Below are 23,813 nucleotides of genomic sequence, written 5' to 3'. Positions count from 1 at the left end.
GCAGTGTGAGGGGTCCAAAAATGTCAGGGGAAACTAGCTGCTGCACAGTATTAAATTCAGATAAAGGTTCAAAGTGTTTTTCATCTTTTAATTTTTGCTTTGCTTTGAAAAGCTGGAGGTAAGGAGTAAACAAGACAAAACAAAGAAAAACTCATCGTTGGCTTTTCCTGGTCAGCTGACATACATAAAAAATCAGATCTCCAGATTTTTGCTCCATTCCTTTCAACACTTCCTTAGAGCACTTCCTTGGCACAAAGGATGTCCTCGGTTCCTCCTGTCCCCTGCAATGCTTCTGCTGTTTAGGTGGCTACCATATCAGGAAATGTGGAGGTACCCATCTGGGAAATGCATGTATTGTTATAATTCCCTGAACAGGGACTGTGATGAAAGGCATAACATAAGGCTTCCTACTTCCCATTAGAAACACTCAATTTAGTGTCCATTAGTAAGACTTTTTTTTTTTTCTCAGAGGAAAGACAATAGCACTAAATATTTTAGTTTTGCTGTTTAACCTACAATTTTTCTAACTCATGGACAACAAAGTTCAAAAGAAAAGTTTTTGCCAAGTGGTTTAGCCTCCCAGTATCTGAAGGCAGTGGTTACCGTTAACCTGAAAATATTACGGTGGCTGTATTTCAGGTTGCATTTTAAGTCTTTATAAAATGATCCCTTGCTCACAGACTGATTTCTTTCAGGCACTAATTTTTTTCAAATCCCAGATCTATGGGTTCCAGCTCATTTGCAGAGCTGCTCCATTAAGACCATGTCAGTGAGTCTTCAGGTTTGTCAGCAGACGATTCCCTCTTACTCAGTCACACTTTTCAGTGTGGCCCATCAACAACACAACACAGCCACAGACCTGAATGCTCAGGCTTTCTCAGGTATATGCAAAATTATGGTCTGAAGAACAAATAGTCTTCTTTTCTCCTGAGGACTTCATAGCCTTGGTCCACTGAATAGCTCTCTTTATTCAAAGGAATGAAAATTCCCCACCACTACAGCTGTTTTTTCCCTATTTCTGGGTTGGGTTGGATGGGTGGGAAGTAGCTTTGCTTCCATCTGGGATATTAGTGCTCTGATGACTGATTCATTATTGCTCTCACAGGGAACACCACACCTCCCGTCTTGGATTGGCGGGGCTGTGCCCATCCGCTATAGCCCAGCAGTCAGCCGAGCTCCTGACACTCTCCACTTTCCCTTACTGCCATGCCAATCAGAACTTATGAATTTCCTTCTAAAGATGTTCCAATCTTTTCTTCAAAAGACTCAACCCACTAAGAAGCGCTTCAAAGATTTAGTAAGTGCTTTGTGCAAAAGCCAGTTAAAATTAATGTTTATGTTTCTCCACTGCCCCATGAAAAGCTTCATTTACCTGCGTTAGTCCAAAGAAAATGCTTCAACATTTAGATTTCCTGTATGCCTTACTGGGAGAGTTTATAGCTAGTTACAAAGAAAGAGTGAACTTCTTGGCTGGTTAATTACCAACTTTAAGCTATAACTAATTGATGAAAATGAACCAAAAAAATAGGTTACAACTGAGAGAGCTACTGCTGCAAATTGGGCCCTCTACAAAAATAGTAAAAATGAAACTTCACATAGGGAAATTCTCATTCCTCTCTTGCTGGAGGAAAACAGCAAACATACAGTATACAGATACTCTTGAAGTTATCTTTTATGTTAGTAGTTAAATATCATCCATTAAAAGGAAAATCCCAGCAAAACATCTGTTTTTCTACTGTACTGCTGTGATACGAAGTAGTCTCTTCACTAATTAATTCATTTATCCAGCAAATATTTGTTGAGGGACACTTCTTGGTGCTAGAAATTCGAATTCAACAGTGGGCAATAAACAAAAATCTCTGTCCTGTAGAGCCGTTCCAGCAGCTAGACAGTAATATATGTAATAAATGCATAAGTTATGTTGTATGCTAGCAGGCAGGTACGATGGAAAAACTAGAGCGAGGTTGGGGTGGGTGGGTGACAGTCGTGAGGCCAAGCTGGCATTAGGGCAGGTTAGAGCAGGTCTCAGCAAGAAGCTGACATCTGAGCAAAAACTGAAGTTCACTGGACACTTCTTTTTTTTAACTTGAAGCTTGAATCTTCAAACTTTAGTTTGTTCTATCAAATCTTACACATTTATTTCCAAATAAACAATGTATTCAATATAATTTCTTATGTAGTATTACATGATTAAATGTATATACCTAATTATGTAATTACGCTGTATAATCCACCCTCGCCTTGATTCAAAAAAACGGTGCCACAGTTATGAATAAACTGGAATTGAGCTGAGCGAGGTGACCTGGAAGAGGCATTAGAGCTGCTTGTCCACAAGCTTGCATATGTGAGTTACACTAGAGCCTTCCTTCAGGAACAGCTGCCTTTGCTGGGACTCCATAGCTGATCATGTGCCTGTCACTGCATCTGGTTCTCACGCTGCTTTTGTTCCTTAGCCTTTGGCCATTTTGCACCTTTGTGCACTGTTTCACTGCTGACACACAGCTAGCTCTATGTGTCTATTCACAGGGGAAAAAAACCCAGCTTTTTTTTTTTTTTTAATTTGAAAATACCTTATACACTTGACACATATGACTAGTTTATTTCCTATCTGCCTGGGACTGGATAATCTGATTCCTTCTTGCACTGTAACTCATATTGGCTTCCATATATATATATCCTCATGTTCACTTAAGCTTTTGAAAACATGTCTCAGGATATCTGACCCTTAAAGTCAGTAGTTACAAAATTTAGGATGAACACATGAATCACACGATGAGCTTGTTAAAATACAGAGTTCTGCACCTACCCAGAGAGTCGGATTCTGCAGGCCTGGGTAGAACCTGAGATTCTGCATGTTTAATAAGCTCCCAGGAGATGCTGGGTGTTTCTGGTCTGTAGCTCTACCACACCTTCAGTGCCAAGGTTCTGAGCATTCTCACTCCAACCAGTGGTCACAGATTCCATGGTCCCACTGGTCACATTCCAAGTCCACTGAGAGACTCTCCCTCTGGTGCCTGGCCTCAGCTCCCTCCTACGAGGGTCACTTTCGTCCGCAGAGGGACTCGCCCCGAGTGCATGGTCCGGGCTCCCTGACCCATCAGGCTACATTTTCCTTCTGGTCTTGCTGACCCCTGGCTACCCTGACCGGTGAGCCTTCCCAGTTAACACTGACCTCCCTTCTCACCTCACCGGATCCTTCAACCTCTGAGGGGCCTTCAGTCCTGCTCATCAGCTTTCTCATGGCTCTTGGAGGAGCTCTTTATCCTGACTCTAATGCTTTGGACCTGAAGGAGGAGCTCTGTGGGGAACAGATCAAGAAAGACACCGCCCCTCCACTCCCCGGCATCCTGAACAACTGACCCGGCCTTGTCTTTCCAACTGCCTTGTCTAAAAATCAAAAGAATAAAAACTCCATAACTCTAATCTAATAGGCTGTGAGGACACAGAACAAAACGAAATGTTTGATATGAAATAACAGCAATTCACATTCAAGTGGCTGATATCCCAGTAAGCAAGGAGGAAAAAACTAACACAAAAAAGAGAACAAAAATAAGAAACAAACAAAACCAAAACCAACTTTGCAATCCTTTTAATTTAATTTAATTTAATTCTCGGCCACTACCTAATGCCAGTCTATCCCCAGCAGGTCTGATCTGCCAGCACTACAGCCTGGGCAACTTGCCAAGGTGGCCGGCAGAAGTCAGGCTCTTGCCTTCTGGAACTCCTCCACAAGTCTGCCCCGGACTCGTGTGCCAAGGCCTGTGTCTAGCATCACCTCTCTCTTTCTATGAAGTTTTTCTCCACACGGGCCTTTTTCGACCACAGTGTTTTCCAAACCTTTCCACCTTGACACCTCCCATCTTTCAGCTCACAGCTGGGGATCCCATTTTCTTTCCTTTGTGGCATTTTTTTTTATTTCTTTCTATTTCTATTGTTACTTAACTGTGAAAAGTATTTCCTCTTGCACGAAAAATGCCTATACGCTTTGTCTGCGCTGGAGTCCTGCTGTTCATTATTTGCTGAAAGCCATGTTGTCGTGTTTAGTGTACACCCTGAGATGTCAATACCATCTCGTCTACGTGGAGGCAGAAACCCATTTGATGTAATTTATGAGACCTCCTGGGGTTGGGGACTAAGTCACCTCGACGCGCCTCTCTCTTTGTAGTGCATCAGAAATTAAGTTAGGCTAGCAAGCTCTGTCTGTGTGTTATCCCTGGGCTTACACCGGAGGGGAGCAGGAAGGAAAGGATGGGAGACCTTTACAGCAGACTCACTCTTCCTGACATGGTCTTTCTGAGGTGCAACATTCTGGTCTTCAAGACATTATATTGTGACTTTGCTTGCTTCAGGGAGATTAAGGCTTCCAGTTTATGGTTTAAATGTCAAAACTGTAACTTGCACCCCAAGTATGTCTTAAATCATGCAAATGAAAGAATAAAGCAGAATAAATCTAAATAAACATAATGAGGATTACCAGCAAAACACGGAATCTGAGACTTATAAACTCTGGATGCCTGCCCACAATGGAGGAGAAAACACTCGGGAGTGCAAAGTCAGTGTTCAGAAGGGTTGGTGACCTGTGTACTGACCCAGAAAGCTGTCCTGAGGCTGTATGGTGACCACGGCTACATTCACACGCTTGAGCTTTTTTTTTTTTTTTTAAATTGAAGTACAGGCAGTTTACAATGCTGTGTCAATTTCTCGTGTACATCATAAAAGTTCAGTCATATATATGCATTTTTATATTTTTTCATTATAGGTTACTACAAGATATTGAATACAGTTCCCTGTGCTATACAGTATAAACTTGTTGTTTACCTATTTTATATATAGTAGTTAGTATCTGCAAATATAGTAGTTAGTAAATGCAAATAAATTGGGAGTTTGAACTTCATTCTGAACAACATGTGTTCCATTTGAGTAACAATTCTACTGCTTCTGGCCAGGCCAAGTTTAGCTAGACCCTTCCCTTCCTGAGCCAGGTGACACCATGCCTTTCCTGTCACAGTCAATGCAATCTCTTCCACCTCCGAAGAGGGGGAGACGGTGAATATGGTGCTGTGAATGGTGCTCACTTACCCACACAGCAGACAAAGCATGAGCCCTTGGGGTTTGGGGAGTCCAGCAGAGTAAGAATTTTATATTTCAAAGACTATATTGAAGTAAGCATTATAGGAAGAATAGAAATTTTGTGGTTTCCCTTTACATTTATTTTACAGTTTAACTTTTTATCTCTATTTTATTTCCTTCCTGATCTTTATTAGTTCCTTCCTTCTGTTGACTTTAGATTTTGTTTGCTCTTCTTTTTCTAATTCTTTTAGGTGATAGGTTAGGTTGTTTACTTGAGATTGTTCTTCTTTTTTGAGGAACGCCTTTATCATTATGAACTTCCCTCTTAGGACTGCTTTTGCTGCATCCCATAGATTTTGTGTGATTGTATTTCCATTGTCATTTTCTCAAAGTATTTTTTAATTTCTTCTTTAATTTCATCATTGACCCACTGGTTTTTCTAGTAGCATATTGTTTAATCTCCATGCTGTCATTTTTTTTCTCCTTTGTTTTCCTGTGGTTGATTTCTAGTTTCATGGCATTGTGGTCAGAAAAGATGCTTGAAATAATTTCTATCCTCTTAAATTTGTTGAGGCTTCTTTTGTGCCCAAGTACATGATCTATCCTAGAGAATGTTCCATGTGCACTTGAAAAGAATGTATATTCCATTTTTGAGGGGATGTAATGTCCTAAAAATATCAACCAAGTCCAGCTGTTCTACTGTGTCATTTAGTATCTCCACTGACTTATTGATTATAGTTTAATCTTTCACTTGTGTTTATATATAAGAGAATGGACCTGATCAAATTTTCAGTGCTTAGGGACCGTAGAAACCATGATCTGACTCTGGTTGAAGATTCCTTTGGAACAAAATATTCATCTTCTTGATTTCTTTTAATCTAATCCTCTGGGATGGGAATCTCAAAGACGGAAGACACAATAAATAACATAGGCATTAGACAGTTTTGGGAACTGTGCCCACACTCAGTATAAAAAGGACCACTGCTGAGTTCCCCCAGTTGTTGTCATGGAGGAAGGCAAGCCTGATGTTGCTAGATGTATTTTCAAGAGGAGATGGGACTCTAAATTTTCTTAAATGTGAAATTAGTTGATGCACAGCAATGTTTAGCTGGGGGAGCTAAGCAAAGCATGGTGTAGGGCTACCAGGACACCATCCCTGATTCCAGGACTAGGCCATTTTAATTCCACAGAGCCTGCAGGACTTAGAGGTCTCAAAATATATAAACTTCAGATCATTATTGTTCTGAGAAGCTCAGATTACAGTTTTGGCTGGATGAGGAGGGCTCTCTTCAATTCCATTTGACATGCATTTATTGTGTCACAGGCTCTATGCTAGGCTTGGAAGACACAAACACCATCAAAACATGGCCCTCGTTTTCAAGGTGCTCATAGATTGGTAAGGTTTTGTTTTTGTTTTTGTTTTTTTTTAAAGGCATGTCAGTCAGTGCATTCTAGAACAAACAGGCTCATCTTTCTGGTGGAGACTTCTGAAGTTTGTAAGTTGGAGGCATCATGTCAGTATAAGTGCAATAGATTCTGGTGGATTTACTCATAAATCCTCCACAAAAGTCTCAGCATGGAGTGCCCAGTGTCCCACAAAATGCTATGAAGATCATCTTAAGTTGCTATTTTATTTTGGATACGATTTTGTTTTGTTTCCTTCATTCAGTATCTTTTAAGAATAAGGCTGTGCAATAAGACAGTTCTGGCTTTTCCTGAAAGGTAACCTCCACACCTTTGGAACAGGAGTGTCTTCGTGGTCCATGGTGAGTCCCCTGGACTGTACCTGAGAATTTGTGCTAATAAAGAGACTTGTGGTGAGCACCTGATAGTTTATGACTCAGGGTGGAGCCAGCCACACCTTTACAGATTCCTTTAATATGTCAGATTAACTTTTTTTCCCTCCTGAAGATATCTGCCTGTCAGTGGTTCAGTTTTATTTTCTGGAATAATCGACCAACAAGAGAGATGATGATGATAAACATTTACTCAACCGCTAATATGATCCAGAGCTTTGTCTAGGTTACCTTCTTTAATTCTTAAAGCAACAGAGGACTTCTGTTACTCTCATCTTACAGAGGAAACTGAGCCTTAGAGCTTTATCCCTTGCAGAGCTAGGTTGGGGTACTAGTACCTCAGCTGGTTTGGGGTGTCATTTATTCAAACCTTTTGTAAACTTGACTTCGTCACACTGGGTACCATTTAAGACACATCTTTTACAATGAGTGTTTTACGACTGATATGTTAATACATGCTCATAAGTCTAACTTGCTGTGTTTTCTGCATATTCATGAATAAATTAACATATAATAATTTACAAATATAATTTATAAGTAATATATTTATACAAATATATACAATTTCTCCAGAGTCCTTTCCAAATTCTCAACATTGTGCCAACTGAAGCTGACTTCATGAACACCCACACTCTCACGGTAATCCCCTAATTCAAATCTGGCTGAGATTCTGTAGGACTATGTTTGATTTTACGTGTCTATCCCTATGTGTTCTCTCCCCTTTAGTTTTGACTGAAAACACACACTATTTTGCTGTTCTGCATCATCTCCTCACATATATCTTCTGCCATACTGCATGTTTATCTGTGAGCTCCTGCCCAGAGAACAGGGGTCCAATACGATTAAATAACTGAAATATTCAAGAGGAATCCAGTCCATTGTTAAAAAGAGTAATGCCCTTCTCTTAATGAACTATGCATTGATTTATGATGATATATTGGCACAGAAGCACTGGCATGTTTTGAGGTAAAACAAACCTCAAAAATTTTTATGTTGAGTACTAAAAGATTTCCTTTTAGATACCATACTGAATGATATTTACACACACACACACACCATAACCCAAAGTGTGGAAATAAAGAAGAGTCAACTCACAGGCTGTCCAGGCTCATCTCCCCCAAGGATTCTGAAGCCGAATCCAGACTCCATCCTGCGAAGGTGAACATCCAGCTCCTTATAATCTGGACCTGGCATAAAGGAGATCCCATTGAGTAATGAATCCTGCCTTCTCCCCACCCCCTGAGGAACTGAACACACCAATGATAAATTAATTTTTTGGATGTGATTAATAAGAGTGCTGTAAGAGTTGGTGAAGAGCATAGAGGATAAAAAAAAAAATATATGGTAACAAAAAAGTAGGCATTCCAAAGTTAAGTGGTCTCTGGATTAACAGTGACCAGCCAAGGGCATTACTAGGGTATGACTATAGGCAGAAGGAGCACATGAATTTCCTGAGTGGAAAAAAAAAATGATGCCTTTGTAATTCTTTATTTTCCTGAAAACACAGATTGCCCTCAAGAAGACTAGCTGTCACTCTGGGGATGTTACTGTGACTAGAACAATTGTTTTACACATTTGAGAGAACAGATGGTAACACCCTGGAACTACCTGGTAAAGTACTACCTAATAACTTACTAATAGCTGTTTATGACTCAATGTGTCCTGTTTAGTGTGTGTGTATGGTGAGTGGGGACAGATATACTTACACCTAATAGAAGTTGTCTCTTTTAAAATCTTGTGAAAATTAGAAAGGATAAAATTTAAACTTTGCTCTGTTGTGGTTTGAGTTAAGTTTTAATTTTCTGACAAATTCCTTTAGGATTTTCGTAACTTAGGGGTAGAAATTTGCCTGGGTTTAAGTGAACTCTTATCCCCCAAAGCATTTTAAAATACAGAAGCCACTAGTAGGTTCACTACTGACTTCATGAGCATATTCAAAAAAAAAAAAACTAGAAAAGGGATACTTTTCTGCAGTTAGCTGGAGGAACAGAAATGTACTTTAAAAATAAGCCAGGAAACTCTTCTGAATGTAATTTTTTTCCAGCCCTAAAATAAAAATAAGAAACCTTTTGCCTTTTTAAGGATAATATGATTTAAATATGATTTAAGCTTACTCCCTGCCCCTGGCCCTTTGAACCTTCCTCAGGGGAAAACATCTCAACCATGTCTGGGTTGTGCATACTTTCACGGCCACTGTTAGGATGTCAAGCGATGATCAGCAACTCGGGGGAATACTTATTAATGCCATCCTTTGCTTAAGAAGTACTTAGTGATCTCTGGGCCTTAACAGTTCAAAGGAAGTATTAGAACTGACAGAAGCAAGTATTAAGCTAAATTCTCCTTGCTTAAACAGAATGGTTTTGGAAACTGGGATGGGATTTCAGTGGAGAATCCTCATGGGACAGGAAGCTTATGTCTGAGCCATTTGGATATACAGTAATAGTCATAGCTGAGAGAAAGACTCAGTAAGTGATGGCCAGGCAAATTTTTTCCAGGTTCTACAGTAAGTGGACCTGCTGACATGATACAGTAAACTAAGCACAGTGATGCTGGGCCCTCCAACCTGGGCTGTGCATTCCCAGTGAAAAGTGGAAGGCAAGTCATTCACTTCTGAAATGTAGGCATAAAATGATTATGTGTCTAGTGCTTTCAAGGAAAAAAAGGTGAATCAGGCACTTAAGTACAAATGTATATTAGCATATATCATCCAAGACACTGAATTCCATGCCCTTTTGTGACCAGATGCACATATAACCAGAGTCTTTTCCACCCAAGAACAAACACAAAACTCAAAGAAGAATAACCAATTGGATCTCCACATCCATTAGTCATCCTTTACAAACTGTATAGGCATTAATATTTTAAAGAAAAGACAACTCAGAAGAATTCAGTTCCTATTAAACAGCTAATTAGAGTTGGGTGATAAAAGGAAAATGAAAACTTTGCCCTACACTCTACGAGTCTCAACTGACTTCTAATCTCAGCTATACTGAGGTCTACAATATCACATATAAAATCACATATTGGGGTGTGAGACATACTTTCGGAAATCTGGAGGCAGCTGGAGCAGCCCTACAAAATCATGGCAGGTACCCTCTCCCAAGGGAGGCAGAAAGGCGAGGGGAGATGGGAAGATGACAGATAATGCCTACTCACTGTTCAAACCTCTAAAACTTGGTTATGATACGAATGCTCACAGCAATTTCTTCTCTAGATGACTTTAAACTTAGAGGACTCTTTCTATATGTAAAACTTACAAAGAGAGCATGATATATTTCTGACACTTAAAATTAATGATAGAGCTAGCATATGTTTAACCAGACCTTTCCATCGCTCAGAGATACTCTCATTTTTGCACTGCTGGTGAGTATGGTAAGAGTGAAATTGTTCCTCCAATGGCTTCAGCACCAATCCATATTGCATGAGGAGCTCTAAAAGGAATCTACTGTGTGATCCATTTTATTTGCTGAGTAAAACTTTCCCCCAAGGAAATGCTGAAATTGTAACAATGCCAGTAATGGAATTTTGAGATGTGCCAACGTAGAAGGGAGTTGTGTCAGAGAATACTGTGATTCCTGGGGGCAACTGGAAAGCTTTTCCTTAATGAATGACTCAGGACTCCTTTTTATTTAGGAAAAAAAACACAGATGTTTGCTAGTTAATTTTTTTAACTCTGGAGAAGTCTGAAGCTGTGAGCAGGGCATAGATCCTCCTCCCCTCTTTCTGTGCATTTTGGGGACATTTCGATCTCCAGACTATTGCTCTGACCACTCTGATTTCAAATACAGGGTGATATATGCCAACCATGTCATCTTCACCCTCCATTCTTCCAGGCAGAGATGGCCACCTTCACAGTACATGAGCAAGTAGAGAGAGGCAATGGGAGACCCACTAGAGAAGTGTGCCTGCAGATGTGATTTACTTTTTATTTCTTTGTTAATTTTGAACACAAACTCAGAGGCTGCAGGGCATGGAAACCAGAGAAATAGTCAATTAGAAAAAAAGTTTAAACGATAGATCGTGCCTTGAGGCAGAGGTTGTTTGTTCGTTTTTGGTTGCTGTTTAAGGAAAATAAGAGCTTTTAGAAAGATAATTTTTCTTTGGTTTCTTTCTTCCCCCGCCCATTTGAGACTGGCTTTAAAAAATACCTAAAATTATATGCAAAAAGCTGGAAGCATGACTTTTTTTCCTTCCTGCTTTGTTAGCGTCTTCAAAGATGATGTTTCTGGTACTTTCCTTTAGCTGCTCTTCTGGCCTGATGACATGTTCAAAATGATGGCATCATGCTTTATCTCTTCCCCTGTTAAGTCAAGAACTTCAATCATGCCCCCATCAATATTTTTTTTCTCTTCTTTCTTCTTATTTATTCTGTTTCTGTGCTCTTTTCCTATATTCTTTTCCCTCAGCACTTTTTGCAGAACTTTCAGGTGTACTCTAAGGCATTGCTTGGTGCAAATCAAGATGAGGCAGTGGTTGTGAAGTGGACTGAGAAGAGGCAGTAGACTCTGGACATTGGTGTTCAATGGCTACCCATGGCCAGTATTGCTTGTTCCTTATAAGTTGGGTCCCATGATCCTCAGGCATTACGAAATAATGCATCTTAAGATACTCGTCCCAGAAGGGACTTTACATGACCACTGTGGCAGGCTATGGGAATGCAATTTACAAGTCTGGATTAATCCTCGGCTTCCATTAATATTAAAGAAGGTAATATATTTAAATATAGCAAATGGTGGCCACATCCAGGTAGCAGGGCAAACTCTCTCATAATAAAGAAAAGCAGTATTTCAAAAGCTGATTCTTTTTTATTTGCACTGACTCCAGGAGGCTTCATATGCAATATGTAACCTTGGTCTAGCTTTTGAAAGACATGGATTTGTGCACAGTTTCAGGCAAAAGGATGGGTGGCTGAACACAAATGATTAAATTTGGTAATTGGATCCAAGCTTCAAAAATGCAAAGAATGCCATTTTTATGGATTAATTTGGCACACAGAATGCTGCTGTAAACATGTCAATTAAATTTTGGTACTTGAATCCCCTTTCATGTTTTAATTAAACATAAGCACCATGGGCTTATTATCATAGTTTGGCCCAGAGGATGAATTCATTCAATTCTTCCTGCTGGAAAAAGTATACATTTTTTGGCTTTTCCTTGTAAAGAGATCCAGGAAAGACAGCATGAGAAAGTACTCAAGAATCAACAGTGGTTATTAAATATGTCCCTGGCATCTGGATTTTCCTACGCACTCCAGATACAGAATGAGTTAAACAGGAGTTAAGAGGTTTTTATTGCTTGAATCTAACATTACCAGATAAATAACTAATACATCTTTGCCTTAGAAGAATCCCTTCTCTCTTTTTTTTCTTTATACCTTTGGTAATATGAACATGGCCAGTCACATTTTAGACACAGTAGATGCTCTCTCTCACTCTCCGTTTGATTCTCTTCAAATAACTAAAGCCTTCAGATAAACTCAGATTTCCCCCATCCTTAATATCCACTTGCTCTCCCCATCCACTTCTTTCTTGGAAGAGCGGTCTCTAGTGAAGTCTCTACTCTCTCATCATTGACTAACTCCTGCTAGTCTGGTTTCTGATCTCTTGGCATTACTGAACTGCTCTCTTTAAGGTCACTGATGACATCCTAATGGTCAAATCCAATGGCCATTTTTTTTCTTTGTTCACTTTGATTGATTTCTGTCTCATTTTTTGTTGACACAAACCCTGTCAGAACCCTGATTTCTTTCGTTTCTAAACAAGAAAAGGTATCTCTCCAGAAGTGATTTCTACTCTTGGTTTCTGTGATACTCCACACCCTGGTTCTCTTGCCTTTGCATGGAGCTGTCCATTCAAAGGGACTAACTATAAATTCACTGTTTCTTACTAACACTCCTTTGGTGATGGCATAATTACCTCTGTCTACTGATAGTATTCCATTATGTACAGCTGTAGGAATTGCTGAATGAATGTTTCTTGAATTTAATTGTTTTAAGATACTTGCTAATCTAGTGGACCTGACAAACCACAGCACTATTCTACTACTGAGTTATCACTTAGCTTCAAAATTACATTATTTAGGACGTCCTACTAACAATTTTGCCTCTGTACCTGAGCATCCTGTGCAGCTAAGGCTAATAAAATACCTTATAATTATGATAAATACATTCAAGTCAAAAATGATGCCAAATAATTTGATAAAGAACATTTTAAAAATACAAGCAGTAGTATGGGAGATCTATCTACTTTGAATGCAGTCATAATTTTCCAGAATCGTTTCATAACTTGCATGGACATTTAACAAAATATTTGGATTGGTTCTTTTCCTGAAAATCTGGATTGCATAGAAGTAAAATATACTCAAACTATATTGTAACTTTTCTCTTTCAAGTAATACATACTTTTTGAAATGTAAAAAGTATCATCTTGCACATATATCAAGGTAATTTAAGCTATTTAGATGGTCCTTTATCTCTTTCTTTTGTTTTTAAATAAAGTACATTCAGAAGGTGAGATTTTAAAGAAATGTGCTTGCTGTGGACAGTAAACTGAGATTTAGAACCTCAAATTAAATCTGGCTTTCATTTTGCAACAATAATTACTAGGTCTCATTTACCCCGTGGGTATAAGATATTCTTCAAAACAACAAAAGATTTTACAGTCAGTATATACAAATAATTATGCTTTAAAAAAATTTCAGACCAAGCTAAACAAATACTTTAGACATTATTTGAGAATAAAATGCTAAGCAACAGCTTCCATATTTTCTACATACCCAAAAAAATGACATGGAAACTTACAGAATGAAATGATCTCAAGCACATATATTCTCCAAGGGGTGTTAGAACAAGCTGAGATGGATAATGAGCTGTCATCATGGAAACACTCTAGAGATGTGTGCTGTGAGCCCACAGACCTGAAATAGTACTATTATTATGAAACGTTCTTTTCTACAATTGTTTCAGTGTTCTGGCTTTCAATCCAGTGGTCTAATCAGCTGTTCAAAGCACTTCCTAAGAGTAAGGAAACCTGAGTCTCCCTTTTCCTCATTCATTTCCATAATAACTAAATATTTCAGTCCAAATCCAACTAATAAGTATTTTCAGAATGGCTAGGTCAAAAAAATTATTTTTAAGTAAATTTATTGATTATTATTAAAACCCCTTGTAAACATGAAACTATGATATTCTATCCTAACTTAAAATATTATTGAAATGTAGCATTTTATAATGGGTATGGTTTTAAAAAATTAAATTGTTGTAGGTGTTCAACTGATGTGAAAATAATTTCATTTCACATTAGCAAAATTTTCAGTAAGTTGTATGGAAATGTCTAAATTGCAAATCTCCTTAGACACTCTAGATTCCTATTTCTATTTATCTAGTCCAGTGCTGTCCATTATAAACAATATGTAAACTACATAGGTAATATAAAATTTCCTAGTAGCCACATTTTAGAAAACAAAAAAAATAGGTAAAATCAATTTTAATAATATATGCTTAACCTAACATACCTCAAATTTTATTCAAGCATGAATCAATACAAAAATAATTAATGAGGTACTACACGTTTCTTTTTTTGTACAGCACTCTTACAAACTCAGAATGGCTACATTTCAAGTGCCTCACAGCCACATGTGTCTAGAAGCTTCGGTATTGGACAGCATGGATCTAGTTAGGTGGCTTTCTTTGGCACCTGGTTTTTAATCTAGTCTTTTACTAAAGCATTTTATGAAGGAAGTTAATGAATGTAACTATTTTCCTTTGTCTTTTGTTTGTTTCCTTGGCAGTCATTTAGGCCAAACTTTGTGAGACTTGCCTTCTAGCTTACATACATGCTTCTGTGGGTGAGTGAAATTAGCACGGTGACTATATACTAATAATAAACTGAGACTACTCAGAAGAATGATTTGTTACACAAAATGGAAGACATTTCATTCACAGGACTGTGAGTACTGAGGAATACTTGCCAGAGGAATCCATTCGAAAACTGGTCCTTGGTGGCACTTGTTCTGGATGGGAAAATCGGGAATTAATATTGAAATTCATTTATGGCATTTTAAAATTCATCTTTACTTTTTTTTTTTTTTTTAACAATTGTAACTCACCCCCAATCTTGTGCTCATGCTTAATGATAATTTTTTCTCTAAAATCCATGGGGCTTAGTGGACAGATTTACCCTGTTTTATGTATATGAATATGTCTGTAAATGTATTTCTTTCACATGCAGGTAAAAATCTGAATTCTTTTAGATCAGAATGGAAAAAAAGATCACCATTTTCAAACATTAAGCTTTGATTCTAAGTATAAGAATGCTTATTTGAAAGTTAAGTCAATATAGAACCTGAAATAAATACAATAAAGGTTTTTGAAATGATGTTATGATATTGTGTCATCAAATGTTGAAGTGAAAAGTGAAAAATTCAGTACTTGTGTTGATTTATGTACACCAGTCCAAATATTTTGATACTTACAATTATTTGGATAGTTGAAGTTACGTGTAAGTAGTTAAGTAAAATTGGTTTTATTTTAGCAATAGAGATCCTTCATGAGAATTATGTCATCTGTTACACAGAATATAAAAGTTCATGGATATGAGTGTAAAATACTATTACTATATACACTATAATATACACAAAGCCCTATGAAAAAATGTTTTTTTTAATTATTAAACTTAAAAAATTAAATAAGACTAAATTCTGATTGCTTTCTTACTGAGCTCCATTTGTTTCAAATAAAGAGTTCTACGCTATTCAACAATGAAAATGAAACAGAAGGCTCTTGAGGGGATGACGAGGCTGTTCCCCACTGTACCCTGCACAGCTGGTCTCACTCACTGAGGGCAGAATGAGCCTCCCTGCCAGGCAATCTGTGTTTTCACAGTAAAGGCAAATCAGTTTTCTAGCAGAATTGTTATTTTTTAAAAAAAACCTCCATATGTAGTGTAACCGATTAGGATTACAAATTGAGAAATATCCTTTCATCATAAAGGTGGAGCTGTATCAGGGATGGAAGACCACTCCTTTCTAAACACTTCCATTAGTTGTGAAAGTGACATTTTATATTATCATAATCTCACTAGGACCTACTTGCCATCCAGCAATTACACTCAGTTTGCTGCAGTCCTGATGGTCTCATTTTTATTCATCAAAGTACTCTGGGTTACACTGTCAACTTGTGCTGTCAACAAAATGCTTTAACATACTAAATAACTTTCAATCAAGGACTGATTTTAGAGTTCACTTCTCACATTTCCACCCCCTTTTACCCCATCTGATTTCAGGGACATTAAGTTTTAAACTACTGAAGGAAATAAATTTATAAGCTATCAGACTGAATCTATTTCTAAAATACAAGGGAAAAATGTGTCCCCAACCTAATTTTTATTTCACTACTTTTATTACTTAGCTATTTCTCTATTAAAAGAAACACGTTGGAAATATAAAAGTAGTACCATAGTTATTACAAAGCTACCTGAAAATACTAATTTTGAAATTATATTTCCAAATTAAAATTTACATGTGAAAAATGGCAAACATAACTGGATTTACTGATCTCCTTTATCAATATATTATAACTGCAAAGTGATGCATAATGTGATATATCAGAAACTCCAGCTGAAAGATAATTTTTTTCCCCACAGATCAGACCATAACATAAATTATAGTAAAGACAGCAAAAGATGATCTTCCCATGGGAACTAGGTATAGGAAATTAACCTCCAGGGTACAGCCGAGGACATTTTAAATGATAACGCTACTAAATTTCTTCCAGTCTTTTATGATTTTAATGCTAAAGACACTGATAAAAGGTCTTAATATTTACATATCATCTTATTAGTTTTTCACTAAAATAAGCTAGTGCTTCAGAGAACATCTGTGGGTGGTACTTTAAGGCCACTGGACACCAGCAATGACCAAGCAAATGAGGCCAGGGCTTGATCGAGCAAGTGTTCAGACGTGCAGATGTTCTCCTGGAAACCAAGGTAGCCTTTCATGATGGCAGCCATGAATTTATGAAAACCTTTCCTAAACCTATTCATGTTTCCAGCTTGACTGTATTGGGTATTTAATGACAAGGGCAAAGGAGACTGGAGGCAGGAAGGCTCAAGCAGAAGCCCTTTGCACAGGCTTCGGAGCTCTGGTTCTGAGCATGAAGCATCCTGTGCATCGACCCTGTGTGCTGATTCCCATCATCAGTTTCTGTTTAGTCTCAAGGTCTGTGCTGCCGTGGATATTTGTACATCACTCCATCTTTTCTAGTGGCTATGCCATTAGAATGGGAGACAGTGCAAACCACAGCCCTTGCTCACTAACAAGGAAAGAGCAGCAGAAAAACCAGTGGTTTAGAAATACAGCCACCCATCTGGGATAAGCCATGAATTACATGTGCATTACAATTCTGAACAATGGAAGAATTCCACACTGAACAATGAACAACAGAAGTGCAGGCTAAAAGGCCATAGATGTGAAAAGTACAACGTCCATTTTTGATCAGCTACGGATTATAATTTCATGTCAAATATAGTACTAAATACAGTTTTGCTCTTCCATTATGCTCTTTAACTGGCCTGTGGTTACCCCTGATTGCTACCTTTGGTGCAATACTCATTGCTTATTATGGGTTAATGCTTCTTAATTTCTCGAAAGAAAAATTGATCATGTGAGCTCATTTTGAACAAACTCCAGAGGAATTTCTGTTCTAAAGAGGTTCTACCAGAAGGCACATTACACCATACGGATCCCTGACACTTTTACGATCCTACCTTTGAGTGATGTCTTACTGCAAAGGAGTATGGACATGCTGTACCTCATAAACTGCTTATTTATAATAACCAAGGTTCAATGAGAAGAGAAAAAAGTTTGGACAACTTCAGTCATAATTCAACTTGAGTTCACACCAAGGGACAGAATCATGAGGGAAGAATTTCAGAGAACAAGGATTTTTCCTCTCTCTTTCTGTTTTCACTGGCTTGTCTGCTCCGGCTTCTGAGCCTGCATGGGGACTATGCCTCACGACACCCAGAAATGGCCTCACGAACTGAGGGGGACAAGATAAACCTTTAGAGTAAGTCTGTCGTCAAGAAAAGTGAAGCATCAGGACAAGGCCCTCATTCCTAAATCATCAAGTTCATCAGCATGATCAAAACTTTCTTTTGTCAGATTCCAAAGTGAGCCACACTCATTTCCTTTGGGAAGCACCTTGTATTGCCTTGCTTAGCATGAAAAGCAGGAGCCAGGGTAGCCATGTCTCTGCAGTTGTGTGAGTACAAACTTTCCTCGGAACAGGAAGACAGATAGGACAGACACAGTTAACTCCCTTTTGGCTTTGTGATCACTGCAATGTTGAATCTGATTTATTCTCTGTGATAAGAATGAGAACTTCTCTTCACTTAAATGAGTGAAGCTCCACTACCTACTCTTTCTACTCCATTTGCCATGCTCTAGATTTGCACATATGTACAGGTTTTGGGGCATGGGAGGAGTTCAGTGGGTGTGTGGCTACCAAGACAAGGCACCACGTACATCTTTACTGCAAACTAGGGATAAAACGTATGGACAAAGATTCAGTCAGCCAAATGAATTAGCTTGAAAGAAATAATTTATCTGAGTAGGTTTTAAAATTTTTATGTGTGGTCTGTACATTTTAGATATACGTATTTCTTGGACAGTAATGACATCTCTCTCTTTAATGGACTATGTAGTAAAGAGAAATCATCTCATTTATCATTCAAATGAGGACAATCTGGAGCGTGAAAGGGGAGCTATTAATTATGCCAGGACAAACCAGAGCAGGACTGTCCCAGGCAAACTGGCATGAGTAGTCACCCTAGGTAGCCTTATGGGTAAGTAGGCCATTATAAAATATTTTTTATCATATCAGAATTATGTGACTGAAGCAATGGTGCAATCACATACAGAGAAGGAATGGCAGGAGGAGATGGGATGGGGAAAGCAGGGATTGCTTTTAGAAATCGCCCCCTCCCCCCCAATGTTAGAAATGGTGAAAGGAGCCCAACATTGAGAATGTTAGCATGCAAACTGAGACAATTCAAACTCTCCCTCTTGTGAATGCAAAGAAAATTAAAGTCCTTCTTTCATGAGATTTATGGGAAAAGGACAGAGAAGGGAGAAGTAAAAAATAGCATGGCTTATCTCATTACACAAAGGTGGGTATTTTTCTTTGCTTTCAATTTTAAAAAAGTCAAGTAATGGAAACAGCAAGAAGTCAATTATCAACAGAGGCTATTACACAAAGAAAAGTGAGGTTTATCTAAAAGTCTTGGCTAGAGATGAAGGTGGGCTGATTTTTGCTATTTTCTGGAAATTGTTGGTAATAATATAGGGTCAATGCTTGAATAACTAACATGAAAATCCAGAAACCCCACTGGTCAAAATTTCTCTTCGGACTTTTTAGGCATGGTTCTTCTATTATGTATATAAGCTTTAAGCTTAGGAGGAATGGAACTAGAAAAAATCTTCCTTTTACAAAGAGTTCTCCAATAAGAACTAACGAGATTTTTTTTGGTAATTAAAAGATATTTAACACAAGACACTGTCCTGATTAAACATCATTTTGCACATAGAACAAGAAACTATGGGTCTGTCTAACTATAAACTATTGTCTGTATTTACTGCAAAATTTTGCATGTTACACACTGATATTACTTGCTCTGCTGTATAATGTAATCTGGTTCAGAAATTGTTTTCCTACATCTTTGTTCCCAATTTCACTGTAAGCTTCCAGTGAACGCAGATTATTTCTTGTGATTTTTCTCTTGTGGAGACCCTAGGAGAGTTCTAGACACATACTGTGTTTCATATTCTTGATTGATGTGGAGCCTGGAGGTGCCACCTCTGGGTACCCTGCCTGATGCTCTGAAATCAGGCATCGCCTTGCCTGCTGGGTGGAAGAGTCCTCCTTCTCTCTTGAGTCCTACCTCACCATTAGAAGATCATATCAAGACAGGAGGTGTTTCTAGCTTTCCTCTCATAAGCATGTACCTGCCATGTTCTGTTTCATGTGACTTTGGTATCCTACGGTTGTCTCTGTTTGTTTAAAATAACAGCATCTTTTTTCAGGAGTACATCTTTATTAAGATGTCCTGTGCATGCACATTAAAATGTCAGCATAATCTAATTATGAGCCAAATGAGGCACAGCACCATTTACATCATTTGATAAATTTCCATCATTTGCAGGAGACTGGTGATTTGAATCCAAATACTTCTTGACAGCCTTGATATAACAAACATTCTGTAGCTCTGCAGAGCAGAAGCTTGTGGGTGGAGGTACATCCTTTTACTAGGTTACTGTAACCCAGTTTTGAACATGAATGTAAAAAATCTGTGTAGCATTGGATCTGGTTGTAAAGAATACCCTGATATCATTATAGGTCAAGGAAAATGTTAAAGGACTTAGTTTAGACAGCTTTGGTTAGGATTCCCTTCCATACTTTCCCTGGTCCCACTGATTTTTCTCTCAGAAAAAAGTTCAGGGAAACAATAAATAGAATCAAACCTAAATGTTTTGCATGTGAGTCAAAGGAATAAGAGAATAGGAGTGGCTCTCAGTCAAAATTTCAGATAGGGGTCTTTTGTTTGGATGCACACATGTCATAAGCATTAAAAAAATATTATTTGAAGATGATGAGAAATAGACTGAGACTTCCCCCAGTCATTAAAAAAATATTTTTGGTATTGTTCTGAAACTTTAAATGAGAGCTGAGACTTCTTCATACTTGTAAACAGAAAGTGTATAGAGGGCCAAGGTCTGTCCTGTTCTGTCAAGACCCCAGCACATGAACCTGGGAAAGCAGAGTAAGCCCATCATCTGTCCAGAGACTAAAGGAAGAGGTACCTGGCTTTTTTTGGTTCCCTTCATCTTCAGGGCAGGGCTTTCCTGACTCTGACACGATTTCTTTATTTCATTCACACTCCATTTAGTGTTATGAAATAACAGGATTGAAAGAGAAGGATGGGAGAGAAAATGAGCCTGCCCTCTTTTGGCTCCTAAGAGATGTGACCCTGAAAGCACTGCTATGACCTTGGAGACATTAGAGAGAGCTAAGGAAACAAAAGGCAGCAGCAGTGGCCCTTGTGGGCTCTGATGCGGGCGCGGGGGGGACAGGGCAGGGAGTCGGATGTTTGCTGTGAGTGTGGCTGTGGCTGTGGATGCAAAGCAGGTGCAGAGTCCAGAGGAGGACTGAAAAGAGAGTCACGGGAGGTTAAGGCAGATTGGTTTGCCCCGTTTGTTACAGGTGAGGAGTGGAAAGGCAATGAACAGAAACAGCACTGCCGGGGCCTGGATACAGAAATCAGAATGCCTTTAGGGTTGAAAACAAGGTCATGAACAATTGCTGCTCACAAACCGAGGGCACAACAGCATCAGACGCCGTACAGAGAAGATGGAACAAATACCAACACTGCCTTTGTCCTGAATAATAACGTTTTGCATTGGCCAGGAATCCGCAGAAGGATGGGAGCAAATGACTAATGAAGGGACAAAAACAAGGGAACATCTCCTGACGCTCCTTCAACGTAACCACAAAATTTAACAAGCCAAGGACGTGAGGATGCAGTGTGTTTCCACCTTCTGAGTTAGGACTTTTCCTGTACCTTGATCTCTATTTGTTTACACTTACTCTTCTTTCCCCAGTTAAATCTGTGTGAGCAGGACTTACTACTCATCTTTTGTGTCTCTGCACAGTACTGAGAATCAAGTGGGTATTCAATAAATACTCAGTTATTGAAGCAGAAAAGGTACTAAGAACTGTGCTAAAATCTTTTCAGTTTTTTCAGTTTAATGAGCATTAATACCCTGAATTCATACCCTGTATCATACAGCGAAAAATGTCTACTTTGTTCTTACTCTGTCACAGCACAGACGTTCTAACTGTACAGTCCTTTAAAGACATTTCGGTTGTTCAGCCAGAAGGGGAAGAATGAAATGCAGTAGTCCTAACATAACCAATTATTTTTCAAAAAGGCAGTGGGGGTAGGGGGTAGAGGTTCATTTTGATGAAATGATTTCTCAATGGCCTGCTGTCCTAACTAGTTTATCAACCAAAATTACTTTTACAGAGAGTTGCAGAGGATGGGGAAAAGGTATTATGTCTACTTTCCCCCTTACCAGCTGCGTGAATAATTCTCAACCCCCGAGCTCATCAAAGAGTAAGCAGATTTGAGATCCTCTGAGATCACACACAATTTAAAACTTGCTATTCATGCTTCAGATGATAAAGTTGGAAAGAAGACACTGGCAGAACACCGAAACAAAGGAAATCAGCAGACTGTAAGTGGGAGCGCCAGGGACCAGCCCCTTCTCACTTGGCTAGTTTTCTTGATGCATTACTCAGGTTCATATTATACTGTGTGTTTCCCTCACAGATTATACATTCATGCCACTCGGATTCCCGTCCTCTAACATTCAAAAGAGATGGCCTGTTACGATAGCAGATAGGGGCACCATGAATGTATACGCAATATTAAAAACCTCTGTTCTCTAATATTTATAAAGTGCAATGAAATAATTTTAGAAGACCTTCAAATAGGACAAGAACAGACACGGCATTTCATTTTATGACTCAGGTTTCAAATGGGCCCCAGTGCATCAAATGAGAGGCAGAAGTTTCAGGTAGAAATGACTGGTACCTGCTCTGTGCTGGTTTCAGGACCGTTACTTTCATGATTAGGAGTTAGGAGGACCTGGCCAACATTTTACTCACATTTCTAAAATATTCAATGACTACATTCATGGTGCTAAGAAAATCTAAGCTTCAGACTCAAGATCAGATTAAACAAAAAAAATTCCAACCATTTCTTCTTATTATTCAGTGACTTCAATAAAATTAGTGACCTCTTCCTCCACTCCCCACCCCCTCCCCACAAATACATTCCTGGTTTTCTTTAGGGACTTAGGGGGAAAAGCAGGAAATAAAATTTAAAGCCAAAAGATATGAAGCTTTTCCGTTGTAGAGTTCACAGGCCTTTTTTTTTTTTTAAAGAAAAGTTTAGATCAGCTGGCTTTACTTTTGAGATACTTTTTGAGCCTCAGACAACAAAATCACACCAGACCATTTCAGCCTCAATGTAATGGCAGAGCTTCATCTATTACTAATGTACCCTTGTCTCATGTGGCTTTCACTTACGCCTACTTTCATAAATGGCTCTAGATTTCTCGTAGAGCTCATATGGGTCAGGCTTCCTTGGGTCAAAGGCCTCTGTTGAGTCCGGAAAGGAACTCCTGTGAAGGGCAGGTGGGAAGGGCAGGTTCTGCGGTATGGCCGGAGCAGATAAACTCGTCTGAGGACTGCCTTGATTCTCCCATCGATCCATTATCTGCAAAGGGAAACAAAACAGAGCTTGCTTCTTGCCTCTTCACAGACCACAGCCCTCACCTTTACCTTTGACTTTCTTGCCCTGCAGACTTTTCTTTCAGGAAACATGCAAAACTTTGGTATAAGTGTCTTGAGAGAAGATTCTATTTCTATATAATAAAGCACCGTGGATGGTTATAAATACAAGTGGTGTCTGACTTTCAAATGGAAACTTTTATAACCTTGTCATCCATTAGCTAGTAATTTTCAGCAAATCACTTAATCTCTCTGAGTCTGTTTTTTACCCCTGTAAAATAAAGATATGTATCTCAAGATAATTTATGTGTAAGTGCTTATAACTGTGTGGTTTTATTCCTTTTCTAAGATGGCCCCAATTTATTACACCATTTTTACTAAAGAAGATAAAGTAGTCTGTACATATTCATTGGACACCTATGGATATCTGAACCACCTCCTATACTTGAACATTCAATCACTTTCCTCAGTTTATAAGTAATTACACAACCCTCTGGGATTTGTGAATTGTTCAAAGTCTTCTATGAAGCCTCATTTACTGCTGATCTGATGGTTTATTTCCCCAAATGCTGCTGCTACCATCATAATTTATTAAC

At 38.6% G+C, this 23,813-nt stretch overlaps 1 protein-coding gene across 7 annotated transcripts in view; it reads right to left on the bottom strand.

Annotated features, from left to right (window-relative positions):
- Positions 1-23,813, bottom strand: part of MAGI2 (membrane associated guanylate kinase, WW and PDZ domain containing 2) — a 1,118,509-nt gene that overhangs the window by 129,085 nt on the left and 965,611 nt on the right. For 5 of the 7 annotated variants that reach the window (XM_074367572.1, XM_074367573.1, XM_074367575.1 and 2 more), the window contains 2 exons: positions 23,014-23,203; positions 7,962-8,053 (listed from right to left, as the gene is read on the bottom strand). In XM_074367572.1, the coding sequence (XP_074223673.1) occupies positions 7,962-8,053; positions 23,014-23,203 (282 nt within the window). Of the gene's footprint in view, positions 1-7,961; positions 8,054-14,834; positions 14,877-23,013; positions 23,204-23,813 lie in introns of all 7 variants that reach the window. The other 2 variants (XM_074367577.1, XM_074367574.1) reach the window with 2 other exon arrangements.

Source organism: Camelus bactrianus, chromosome 7, assembly GCF_048773025.1.
Source record: "Camelus bactrianus isolate YW-2024 breed Bactrian camel chromosome 7, ASM4877302v1, whole genome shotgun sequence".
NCBI lineage: Eukaryota > Metazoa > Chordata > Mammalia > Artiodactyla > Camelidae > Camelus > Camelus bactrianus.
The sequence above is the reverse complement of the archived record's forward strand: the minus strand, read 5'-3'. Positions and strand labels throughout refer to the sequence as shown.